The 13,545-nt window shown below is 34.7% G+C and overlaps 1 protein-coding gene across 3 annotated transcripts in view; it reads right to left on the bottom strand.

Annotated features, from left to right (window-relative positions):
* The window catches only part of AKAP9 (A-kinase anchoring protein 9), a 150,198-nt gene that overhangs the window by 61,623 nt on the left and 75,030 nt on the right, over window positions 1–13,545 (bottom strand). For all 3 annotated transcript variants that reach the window (XM_036863960.1, XM_036863961.1, XM_036863962.1), the window contains exons 17-21: window positions 9,488–9,841; window positions 7,987–8,211; window positions 6,753–6,893; window positions 6,153–6,256; window positions 3,447–3,652 (exon numbers count right to left, since the gene is read on the bottom strand). In XM_036863960.1, the coding sequence (XP_036719855.1) occupies window positions 3,447–3,652; window positions 6,153–6,256; window positions 6,753–6,893; window positions 7,987–8,211; window positions 9,488–9,841 (1,030 nt within the window). The remainder of the gene's footprint in view (window positions 1–3,446; window positions 3,653–6,152; window positions 6,257–6,752; window positions 6,894–7,986; window positions 8,212–9,487; window positions 9,842–13,545) is intronic.

Below are 13,545 nucleotides of genomic sequence, written 5' to 3'. Positions count from 1 at the left end.
CTAATTAAATGGAAATTACACACAACACCAGCAAAATTCTTACCTCTGCCTTGCTAGTCTTCATACTGTATTTCTTAGCAGAGGATTTAATTTTTCCTTTTGTATCTTAATATTATTCTTTCAGTATCTATTAACAGTTAAATAATTAAATATTTATTTCAAAAGGCTTAACTGATTCAAATACATAAAGTGGTATTAAGTAAAACATTAAGTACCATGGTTTTATTTTGCCTTGAATCGGAATTTCAGTGCCTCCTTCACTGGACTGAGAATTGTTGTAAAGCAGAGAGCAAAAAGACATTGTTCAATACAATCGTATAACTGAACTGATTAAACTACTTATAATTGAAAAACTACTCTATCATTGGATATCTTAAAATAGAACATGGACATATTTAATCTATATTGGGAGACTTAGATGCATAACCATGCATAAGAAAGTAGGCTAGTAGATCAGATGTCCTTTCAGGTCTGCCTTCTCACAGAAAAGGAATATAACATAATCCTCTATGCTACATGTAAAAGAATTAAAGTAGAACACTCCCTACCACCATACACAAAAATAAACTCAAAATGCATTAAAGACCTAAATGTAAGGCCAGATACTATAAGACTCTTAGAGGAAAAACAGGCGAAACACTCTTTGACATAAATTAAACATAATCACATAATCACAGCAAGATCCTTTTTGACCCACCTCCTAGAGTAATGAAAATAAAAACAAAAATAAACAAATGGGACCTAATTAAGAGCTTTTGCACAGCAAAGGAGACCATAAACAAGATGAAAAGACAATCCTCAGAATGGGAGAAAATATTTGCAGAGGAAGCAACTGACAAAGGATTAATCTCCAAAATATACAAGCAGCTCGTGCAGCTTGGTATCAAAAAAACAAACAACCCAATCAAAATATGGGCAGAAGACCTAAATAGACATTTCTCCAAAGAAGACATACAGATGGCCAACAAACACATGAAAAGATGCTCAACAACACTAATTATTAGAGAAATGCAAATCAAAACTACAATGAGGTTATCACCTCATACCGGTCAGAATGGCCATCATCACAAAATCTACAAACAATAAATGCTAGAGAGGGTGTGAAGAAAAGGGAAACCTCTTGCACTGTTGGTGGGAATGTAAATTGATACAGCCATTTTGGAGAACAGTATGGAGGTTCCTTTAAAAAACTAAAAATAGAACTACCATGTGACCCAGCAATCCCACTACTAGGCATATACCCAGAGAAAACCATAACTCAAAAAGACACATACACCCCAATGTTCACAGCAGCACTATTTACAATAGCCAGGACATGGAAACAACCTAAATGTCCATCACCAGAGGAATGGAAAAAGAAGATGTGGTACATATATACAATGGAATATTACAGCCATAAAAAGGAACGAAATTGGGTCATTTGTAGAGACGTGGATGGACCTAGAGTCTGTCATACAGAGTGAAGTAAGTGAGAAAGAATATCATATATTAATGCATATATGTGGAATCTGAAAAACTTGGTATAGACGATCTTATTTACAAAGCAGAAAAACAGAGACACAGACATAGAGAACAAACGCATGGATACCAAGAGTGGGGGGCGGCGGGGGGGGATGAATTGGGAGAGTGGGATTGACATATATACACTATTGATACTATGTATAAAACAGATAACTAATGAGAACCTACTGTATAGCACAGGGAACTCTACTCAATGCTCTGTGGTGACCTAAATGGGAAGGAAATCCAAAAAAGAGGGGATATATGTATATGTATAGCTGATTTACTTTGCTGTATAGTAGAAACTAACACATTATAAAGCAACTATACTCCAATAAAAATTATAAATAAATAAATAAATAAAATAAAAGTAACACAACAACAACAAATTACCAATTTATTCCTTTTTATAATTATGGGAACACTGCTCTGAAAGTGAGTTTGCTGCCTTTTAAGATACGTTGTTTGGGGCTTCCCTGGTGGCGCAGTGGTTAAGAATCCACCTGCCAATGCAGGGGACATGGGTTCGAGCACTGGTCCGGGAAGATCCCACATGCCATGGAGCAACTAAGCCCATGCGCCACAACTACTGGGCCTGCACTCTAGAGCCCGCGAGCCACAACTACTGAGCCCGTGTGCCACAACTACTGAAGCCCGCATGCCTAGAGCCCATGCTCTGCAACAAGAGAAGCCACCGCAATGAGAAGCCCGTGCACTGCAATGAAGAGTAGCCCCCGCTCTCCACAAGTAGAGAAAGCCCGCGCACAGCAACGAAGACCCAACACAGCCAAAAATGAATAAATAAATTTATTAAAAAAAAAAAAGATACGTTGTTTGCCGAATACTTCAGCAACCACTTGGAGAAGTGTCTAGGAGAACTGCTAACAAAAAAAGCAAAAAATATTCTTGTAATGTACAGAACATTCCTCAGAGTGTCTTTTGAATATGGTGTAGGTCTTACCTGTAGCACAGCAAAATGCCCCCTTTCCCAAATGGCTAAGTGAAACTAGTTTATGAGATAATTGTTTTTAAAAAAACATAATTTGATAAATACTTTCACAATGAGATCAAGAAAATATTACTTAATTCTTTTCTATACATCAAGATTCATATGCAGAAAACACATAGCCCTTGACTGAGAACTTAACCAAGAGTGAAGTTAATTAAAAAAAAATACTTCTACAAAGTTTGAAAAGAATGAGTTTGAAAGTTTAAAGTTACAGTATTATTTCGGCTCTTACTTTACTAAAAGCAGTTTTTAAAATTATCTTTGAATTCAACTAAGTTTTGAAAATCAATTTTACTTAAAATTCCAAATCAAGCTCTTCTCTGCACTTAGAAACATATTACTGGCCAACCTGTAATTAAGTAAACTTTCTCTAAGTGGGATAATTTCTTCTCGTTTCTCCACATGAAACTTAACAAACAGAATGTTCTCAAAAATTGCATAAACTGGCATTTTTATTTTTAGATGACTGGCTTCCAACTGGGGAGAAGTTCTTGGATATGGAATGGTAGTGAAGGAAGGCCTTGATCTTCTGGTCCAAGCGTCCAGATCCTATCTTTCTCCATCTGACAAAAACTCTTCCCTTTAGAGGGTGGTTTCAGAATGTTGCTTATACCTCACAGGTATTGGTAAGAGACCTGAGTGGTGATATGGAATTTTTCTCTTATTGGTGGAGAAATTAAACAGCCTTTGGTTTATGTAGCAGAGTAATAACCCTGAGTATATGTAATGACAACTCTAAGACACCCATTTGCAAATGCTAAACAATAACGGTGTCTTAAGAAGAGTGGCTCTAGTATATTTGTGTTTGGAGGTCTTTTTATTGGAAAATACTTTAATATTCTCTCTTCCGTATTTTCAACACTAGTAAAGTGCCCTGAACTCAGCAAGATTTACTGAAGATAATGACACGAGTTTCAACAGCATATAAAACTTTTACCTCCTGTGTGTTCCTCGTGGACACATGACTTTATTGGTGTCTCTGCTTCTGACCTCCAAATCAGGCTGGTCAATGACTGGCCTTTACTAGATCTATCTAGAATACCAAGGACATGGCGACCAATTGTTTCTTCAACAGCTGCTGTTGTCTTTACAACTTCTAAGAGGATCTTCAGAAGTCTGCTATTAGCTTTCTGGAGTGTATACCTGTATAGATAAGGAAACATTTATTAAAATATTTAATCTTTTTAAAGCAAACACTTATGTTCCACAAAAAAATACACTACAAAATATTTGACTTAAAAAATAAAACTTCATATGATCCTATTACAATAATATGCAATAGCACTTAAAATGAAGTGCCTTTTGTATTTATTTTATAATTATAAATTTTGTTTTCTTCTGAAAAATTTTCATCAGTGAACTATAATATTTTTTGAAAATGTGCAGCATTTTACTGACCTGAAAGAAATCAAATAACTAAATTTTTAAGCCAGTAGAGTTTGCAAATTAGAAGAAAATTTTAGGGAGATGCAAAATTTCAGTTTTAAAAAGTGTGGCAGTACCTAAGCATATGCAAGTTATTGAGCTGGTAATACCATTGATGGTTACTCTTATATATTTTACATTTTATCTTCTTTTATGTTAAATAATATATTTTAAAATAAATTCAAAAATTCCACCAGAAAAAAATATGCTTGTATTTCTGTAACTTAATGGTGATGATCTACATGGTTAAATTACAAAAACAGGCAGAGCCCTGTTTTTAAAAAGATCTATAGTACAATTTCATTATCTGCTAACACCAGAGGTAATATACCCCGATCAGTTGATTATTATATCTGCTCCAGAGACAGAAACTTCTCAAGTTACATATACCACACTCATTTCAGCCAGGAGAAGGAACCTATTTTCAACCAAATGGAATTAATAGTGCATCTCTCTTTTTTTATAGGTAATACATTATTTTTAAAAATTAAAAAAATGCTCCTACCACCCACCAAAATATCTTAGTACTCACAGATAATCACAGTTAACATTTTAATGCCTAGCCTTCTAGACATTTTCCCTCCTCTTTCTCTCTCATAAATACAGACATTTTAAAAACAAAAATGGGATTATCCTGGACAAAGTGTTTTCATAAGCTTTCATTTTTCCTTAACACAAACATCTTCATGTGTCAAGAAATATACTTCCATAAACGGTGATTCAGAAGGTTAACTGATTAACCTTTCGAATAACTAAACAACTCTCTTGTCCTAACAGCTTAATTCAACAAAGGTACTACAGTGGCAAACTATATATTTAATACATGGAGACAAAATAAGAAACTTTCATGGTAAAGGTCCTCTGACTTAAGACAGTTTCTCTCTCAACTTCACACTGTGGGAGATCACTGACAAGCTGGTTAAAGGATATCTGTTTTCACAGGCACGTGACATAACTATTTTAAGACAAAGTAATAAATGGAGTGGTCTTCCTTCAGTATTTGTCAAGTGAAAAAGACAGTTCTATTTTTACACCTAGATCAAGTTCTCTGGTTACATAAGCAAGGAGATTAAAAATAAAACTCTAAATAATTTAGTTATTAGTACGAAGTAAGTAAAGGGTTTTATTTCTGTAACTTTTTCTGAGGTTTTGTTCAAGCCCCAAACACCCCCAGACTAGGATAAGTTGAAAATATTTCTACATAAATGATTAAAATTAATATGATGGTAAAAAGAAATAAATAGGAATACTCATTTATCAACACTCACTACAAAAATTCCTAAAAATTAAACACTGTATAATTTTTTAAATATACCAATTAGAAATAAATAATATAAAATAAACATTTTGTTTATTTTATATTGCCATGGTAACTCTAATTTTCGTACACTGTCTTTCTTGTTTGAGTTGCATACTGACTGTGTTCCATACTGATGATCCAAAGGGGAAGCCAAAATCTTAGGGGCCAAATTCCTCCATGCAAGCTGAGGAAGGAGGTTAGGAGGACACAGAGGGTTGACAGTCACAGATTGGAAAAGGAGGAAATTAAGTTAGTAGATATTAGTTTTAATTTAAAATTAGAGAAATTATTTTCATTTGAACAAAACAAATTTTAAAATACTGTGCTTAAACTCCTAATATTAATGTGGGGTAACTATTCTCATTTTCATATTAATCTCTATAAAATCAAAGTAAGGGAAAGTTTTGTTAACATCAGATCATTAATTTATTCCTCTAAAAAAGTGGGATGTGGATTAAGAGGTCTCATCTGTTATAAAGTAAATGCATGAAAGAAGTTAAATGCAGACTATCACTAAAATCATTTTTTTTCTCGTCATGAACAAACCAGGGGGTGGCTTATACTGAATGCATGTCCAAACAGTGAAGGAATAAACTCAACAAGCACAACTTTGTTTTTTAGGATAAAAAATGGCATATGAGTAGAATAGAATTAATCAAGAAAGGTTCAATAACCAAAGAATGTCTTATCATTCACTGAGTGAAGTATATGATCAATATCCAATAAAATTACTTTATATACAAAAGATTTTTTTTAATTTGTCTATTTAATTATCAAAAACTGATCATTTTTTACATACAGAGTACAATGTACAAATAAAATAAATGTACAAAATAAAAATAAGGACAAATAAAGTTTATAATATTGAGACAACTATTTTAACTCACTTTACATTGAAAAAATATGCATTCTGTATACCTTTCATTGGACAGAATTTCAGGAGTCACCTTTTCAGGTTTTCTGTCCAATTCCTTTTCTTTAAAGCTCTGCTCCTCAACTTCTCCTTGGTTTTCATCTGCATTCTGTTTAAGTTTGTATAAAGATAGAGAGGACAAGATAGAAAGAAAACCTGTCATCTTGGAAATAGCACGTCATTCTTCTATATTGTTATGACATGAAAAGAAGAAACCTCTGCATGCAAAACAGATACTGTTTGAAATAATATTTAACTATATTTTATCAAGTGATTAGCATTATCACAAAAGATAAAAACAGTCTGGTGCACAGATGAAAAAAATTTGAATGGATTCAAGCTAAGGCATGCTATAATGCAACAATAAAGTTCATTAGGTTACTCTGCTCCTTGGTGAAACAACAGCTGTTGCTAAACTGCTGTCAGATTCAAATTACCTTAAATGGAATGTAAGGCATCTTGACCCCACCTACCTTAAATGTAAACAATCACAAATATGTTAAGCTCATACCTATAAAAAATACATTTCGCACAAACAACAAAGACACACAGACCCTACTGCATTGTGGATCCACTGCTCCTAGGTGGGTCAAAGTCCATACTACCTGTGTTTGCGTACTGCTGTTGCGCAGCTCACAACACAGCTTCTCTCTTCCAGCTAGAGACAGCTGCTTTAGTGCTTCCAGCTCCTCTAAAAGCACCCTCTCTCTCTCTGAAACCAGGTTTTCATTATCTATTGAGGATCTCTAAATAAGAAAAAAGGTCATGAGAGAATATTGTTTGCGATAGAAGGAAAAAGCAGGAATATTAAGCAGACTTCTTTTAACCCCCTGGAACCAACAGGCCCCGGTTCTACCCTGCTTCATATTCCATGATTAGGGGTTAAAAGCATATATAAAGTTCAATGCAAAATTTGAAACTTAAAAAAAAGCTAATTAGGCCTAAATATTCAGCAATTTTTGCAGCTCAATTAATATTATTTTTATATGCCAGTTTTGCATTGAAAATTCAGAAGTTTAAATTCACAAAATGCAATGAAGAAAAGCAAAATTAATTTTTCCAAATGATATGTCTTATGTTCAACTCCTAATTTTCCTATTATTCTATATCTGAAACTATATTTCAAGAGTTCCCTATTTGTTATCTCTTGTTTTAGCTTAACTTTTCAAAATAAATTGAATAAATGTTTTTATAAGAACTTTTACATAAATATTTGCTTTTCTACAATGATTTTGTGAGTATATTATATACAGCAATTGAAAAGAATCCAGCTCCCAAATACCAAGGAATATGTAAATTTAGTCAAGAAAGTGGTAAGAACATTATGTAAATTTGCATTTCTCAAATCAAGAAGAGATGTTTCCCTGGAGAAAGTTGCAGAAACATACTACTTCAGATTTCCATTCATGATTAAAAAGATAGAATAAAAATAGATAAAGGTAAACCTTGGAGATGCTAATTTGGTGGACTCACAAAACTATAAATAAACATGGGAAAACTGAATATCAACTGCATCTCAGCACAAAGAAGTTCCAAAACTGTCAAAGTACTTTTGCCATGTATGGTCAATGGAATGTTTAAAAACAAACAGCCTTGTAACCACTTTTTCAATGCCTAAAAAGGCAGATATGTCAAACAGTAGAGAGATAGTGCACTCCAAGGTTGAGTTAGGTGTCCCGAACAAGATCTTAGGCTGTTGTGCTGATGGAGTCTGTTCCTGATGTTAAATATCTGTATTTATTCAGATCACGGCAATAATTCTGACTTAAAAAAAAAAAAAAGCGATATAAAGAACACTGCTATTTTAATTGGGGAGGAAAGGGACTCTCGGTCCCATACCTGGGCTAATTGTTTATTCAGCCTCTTAATCTCTTCTTGCAGCTGTTCCTGGTCTTCTCGCTGTCTCTCCATCTGCCGCATGTGTGCCTGCCTTAAAAGTTCCGTTGCCTGTTGATGTTCTTGGTACTGTCGTACAAGTTCCTGCCTCATATCTTCTAACTGTTCTTCATTTAACATTAGTTGTCTAGAAGCATCCATACTTGATACCAAAATCTCATCATGGAGCTGTAACAATTAAAAAAAAAAAAATCAAAATTTCAACCATAAAACATTTCGTGGAAATCTGTCAGCATTGATATTTTAAATACAAATGAAAGTAATTCTAACACTAACCCCACAAAGCACCTCATTTTAAAATTCCCATTATTAAACTAAAACATAAATAATTTAAAAAATTTGTCTTAATTATAATTTCAAATCAATGTGAAGTTAGTTTATTATCATTATGCATGTTGTTCTCCAAAAGCAAAGTAACTATCAGTTATTTCAGATGTAATCTAAATCTAAGGGAAGAGAAGAATTAAGAAAAGACATTCAAGATTCCTTCTACTCTTAATGAATAACTCCATTATTTCTCTTGACATTTTATAAGGAAATAATATAAATAGAATACTTATATTTTAAAATTAAATTTATAAAAAGAGAAATTTTATCTCTTTAATTTATATTATGCAGTGGTCATCAGAGTACTACAGAGAAATGCTTGATAAGAAACAAACTTCAATAATTTTTATTTGGAAATAAAAGCCTTATATTCCACTTTCTCATACTCATAAGAAGTCCACTCCTTAATGGGTTTCAACAAGTACCTGAATTCCTGAAGAGCTACTACTTAAACAAATCGTTCTGCCTTGAACAGTTGCTGGCAAATTAAAGAGGTTTACGTGACTACCTCACAACTTTGCACTTCATAAAGAGTTGACAATTTTAATTGAATATGCCTCTAAAAAGATATAACCTATCATGAACATAAATAAAAAATTTGAATTAAGATAATTTTAAAAGAAGCAGAATTTACTACGTTCTGTTAAAGGCACAAACAGTTGAGGTATAGACACAGGATAGATCCTCCATTAATGAATAAGTAAAGAAAAAGAGTATTAGTATAAATAGAGTAGAATGCTTTAAATTGTCTTCTCAAATGGGTAGCTCTTTCCTTGTGATATTATCCTATTAAATTAAGCAAATCTTTTAATCATACATATTGCCAAATTGTAGTATAACTGATCTTGAATTGACTGAAACAAAATTAATGTAGGTATAACTTACAATGAGGTTTTACCATGCATAATGTGTATAGGACAAACAGGAATACTATGAATCTGCCTAGTTTTATTTAATAATAGTATTAAGTCATTTATTCTTATACCTTAAAAATCACAAGTTGAGACCGAATTGAATACTTATCTTCTCCATTAAGCAATACTACTGTTAATATTTTTATAGTGAGGAAAGTAACACTTTTTTTTATAAGTTTTTATACTGAAGGAAGCATACTTACAGATTCTCTGACCATAAATGTTTTATCTTTGGAGAACATTTCTTCTGAAATAGTCAGCTCACGGTCCTTTGATTCTAGTATATCATCAAGATTACCCTTATTCGATAACAGAACTTCCTTTCCATCTTCTCCTAACTCTTTACTAAGTGGTTTAAATTCTTCTTTAAATTTCTTGTCTGTTGCCTCGAAAGTCTGAAGACCAACCTGACCTTGTGATAATTTCATTTCATTTAAATAATGTTCTTCCTGACAGAGAGCAGATGCTTGTTTTGAAGATGGAGCATCTTCTTTTTCCCCAGATATTCTAGATAGTTCAGTTTGCTGAGCAAATGCTATACTCATTGACACAATGACCTAAAGAAATGAAGCAAACAAAAAACGATTAGATCTATAAATACTACCAGGAATTTAAAAAGCAAGTTACCTCTCAAAATTACACGAATTAGTAAAAAGATGGCCTCATGCTTTTAAACTAAAAAAAATCCTAGGATAAAGTGATAAGGAGATAAAGATTCTCTATTTTACAATGAATCTACTGTCAAAGTATTTTACTGCCTGCCTTTTAAAAATCAATAATTGTAAAAACTTTTTTCTTACCATAACAGCAATAAATGTTTGGTATAGAAATTTAAATATCTTTAAGTCAAGAAATAGATTTCTATATAATTTTAAATGGGTTTAAAGTTTCATATTAGACAGATGTACTATAAATTTAATCAGTTCTCTATGTTGACATTCAGACTGAGTCCATTCTTAACACTAAACACCACTGTTATGAAATCTTTTAAACCATATCATTGCGCATATTCTTTCCGATTTTCTTGCAGTAAATCCCCACAAGTACAGCATGAGTGTAACAGGGAAGAGCCAATTTTGACTCCACCTTTCAATCTGTTTCTTTTACTTTAACCTTTGCTTTTTGTTGCTTTTGTTATTATAATCATACATAATGGCCTGCCTCAGGGAACCCTGCCCCTCTGCCCGAATGTGAAACTAAAGTGCCTTTGTTCAGCTCACAGGGAGACAATCTGACCCTGCCCACCTGTGAACGGCTGCAGAAAAGAAGAAATTAACACATCTCTTCCCTGAGGCTGGCCATTCCAGGAAATATCTGTAAGACTTAGGGCCTTTTTACTTTACTTCCCCACCTCTTCCCACTCTGTTCTTAAAAGAAACTGGCATCCAAACCCCAATAAGATGGTTTTTTGGAGACATTAGTCTGCCATCTTCTCGGTCTGCCAGCTTTCCGAATAAAGTTGTATTTCTTGCCTCAACACTTCGTCTCCCGATTTACTGGCCTGTTGTGCAGTGAGCAGAGCGAGCTTGGCCTCAGTAATACTAGGTTTCTGTGATTAGTGAAACCTAGCGAGGCCCTGCGCGGCTCCCAGGCACGGAGACCTTTTTTTGTCCCCCATTTCTTGTAGGCAAGACTCTAGCCTCCATGACCTTCCCTGAGTTCCAAAGGGCAGATTCCCACAGTTGCTCATCAAGGGAGGAGCAGCCAAGAAACCACCTGAGGCGAGATTAAAGGGACCAGAGAAGGTCATCAAGATTAGGAGACCAACCACCTGAGACGCGATTCAGGGAGGGCAAGCCCTGGGTACACCCTGGTCTTGTCAGAAACCCCACCCTTAAACTATTGCTTTAAAACTCCTCATCAAATCCTCCCGGGGGGGGGGGGGGGGACACAGTTTTCGAGGGCAGCAGCCTGCTGTGTCCCCCTTTGCCTGGCAATGCAATAAAGCTATCATTTTCTATCAATACTTCATCCCAAACTCTGTCTCCGAGATTTGACTGGCACCAGGGTACAGAGAAGCTGAGCTTTTGGCATCATTGGTAAGGATGATGATACAATTCAATCTAATCTATTTTACTATCCACTTCAACTGTGATCCTGAATTCCTGCTTATTTTAGTTCCATCTACCACAGGTACTTAGAAGTTCTGACTAGCAGCCTTGGCTCTGACAAGTCTAAGCCTCTGAGAACCAACTGTATGGATAACTTTATTTTGAGCCCCATCTCCACATATAATTTGCAGTGGGGGAAGTCTGATTGCCATAGTCTAAGATATAAGATACAGCATGCCTGGGATTTGAAACTTTTGTGCCTATTGACCTTCAACCTTTTCTGTTTTGCCTGTTGGTCCTGGCCATATAACTGAACTATCACTTTAATGTCCTGTCTTTTCTTTTTTTTTTTAAAATTGGGGTATAGTTGCTTTACAATGTTGTGTTAGTTTCTGCTGTACAGCAAAGTGAATCAGCTATATGTATACATATATCCCCTCTTTGTTGGATTTCCTTCCCATTTAGGTCACCACAGAGCACTGAATACAGTTCCCTGTGCTATAAAGCAGGGTCTCACTAGTTATCTATTTTATACATAGTAGTGTATATATGTCAATCCCAATCTCCCAATCCATCCCACCCCGCCTTACCCTCCTTGGTGTCCGTATGTTTGTTCTCTACATCTGTGCCTCTATTTCTGCTTTGCAAATAGGTTCATCTGTACCATTTTTCTAGATTCCACATATACGTTAATGTCCTGTCTTGAACCTGATTTGCATATCTGGGGTCCTGATTCCCACCTGGTTCCTGCTAGCCTCCTTCCTCCCAGTTGCTATGTCTTCTAGCAGCTGAATGGAGTCCTACTTCAGTAGAATAATGCTGATGATGACGGACAAGTACAACAAGAATAAAAGCAGCAACAATCATTTATCAAGCCCTTGTATTATTTCATTTAAATCCTACAATAAGCAGCTACATAGCACAGGAAGATCAGCTCCATGCTTTGTGACCACCTAGAGGGGTGCGATAGGGAAGGTGGGAGGGAGACGCAAGAGGGAAGGAATGTGGGGATATATGTATACATATAGCTGATTCACTTTGTTATACAGCAGAGACTAACACAACACTGTAAAGCAATTATACTCCAATAAAAATGATAAAAAATTTTTAAAAAATAAAAATGAAAATAAAAATCCTACAAGGTAGGTACATTACCCCAATTTAATCAGATGAGGAAACTAAGGAGAAAGATTAAGTAGATTAAGAGATTGAGTGATCTACTTGTCTCTTTGACCCCCAAAACAAAGAGCAAATAAATGGTGAAAGGGGGGTTGAAATTTTGCGGTCTTACCTAGGCCCACCTTCTAAAATGTAACATTACACTATTACTTCCACATCAGAACAAATCCGCCTGGAAGATGTTACAATTGAATTAGGAAGAATAATTATAACAGGAGTCAGTGCTAAGACAACTGAAGCACAGCAAGATTAAGAGCCATATCAATGGTAACATATGTAACAAATGTTAGAGATTTGAATCAAACTGTGTCTAATTATAGAGCTCAAGCACCTTAAACACTATATATATATTATACTGTTTCTGCCCAGACAATCCACTACTACATCTCACCTACTAAATTGGGCTTCCTGGATGCCTGTGCCAGCTTACCCAGAACCAGGGTTTGGTGGTAATGTTCTGGACACCGTCATCTGGAAAATATGCCCATTACAGCAAAATATCAAAGACAGAGATGAAAGAATTAGTGAACTAGGCAAGACAGCTTAGCAAAACATACCTTCAATCTTATCTAACTAGTAGTCAAGGCCTTAGAACTGGCCTCTATTTTAATCTCTTGTCTTGAACCTGATCTGCCTATCTCTCAATACTAAGAATGCAACATGGAAAGACAAAAAGATTAAAAATATGAAAGAGAAGCAAAGAGATATGAAGAACAGTGAGAATATTCAACCAACATCTAATCAAGAGTTCCAGGAGGACACACTAGAGAACAATGGAAAGAAAATATTTCATGAGATAATGACTGAGAATACAGAATACACCACTCCTAAGATTCAAGAAGGCCAATGAATCATAGAAGAACAAATAAAGAGAACACCAAAACCAAAAAGAAGACCTTAAAGTTTCCAGAAAAAAAATGTATTCCCTATGAGGGAACAGTTAAAACGACAAGCACTTTCTCAGCATAAACAAGAAAAGTCAGAAAACAATGGAATGTTATCTTTACAGTTTTGACATAAAAATAACGGTC

This window comes from Balaenoptera musculus, chromosome 9 (genome assembly GCF_009873245.2).
Source record: "Balaenoptera musculus isolate JJ_BM4_2016_0621 chromosome 9, mBalMus1.pri.v3, whole genome shotgun sequence".
NCBI lineage: Eukaryota > Metazoa > Chordata > Mammalia > Artiodactyla > Balaenopteridae > Balaenoptera > Balaenoptera musculus.
This window is presented reverse-complemented; position numbering and strand designations above follow the sequence as displayed.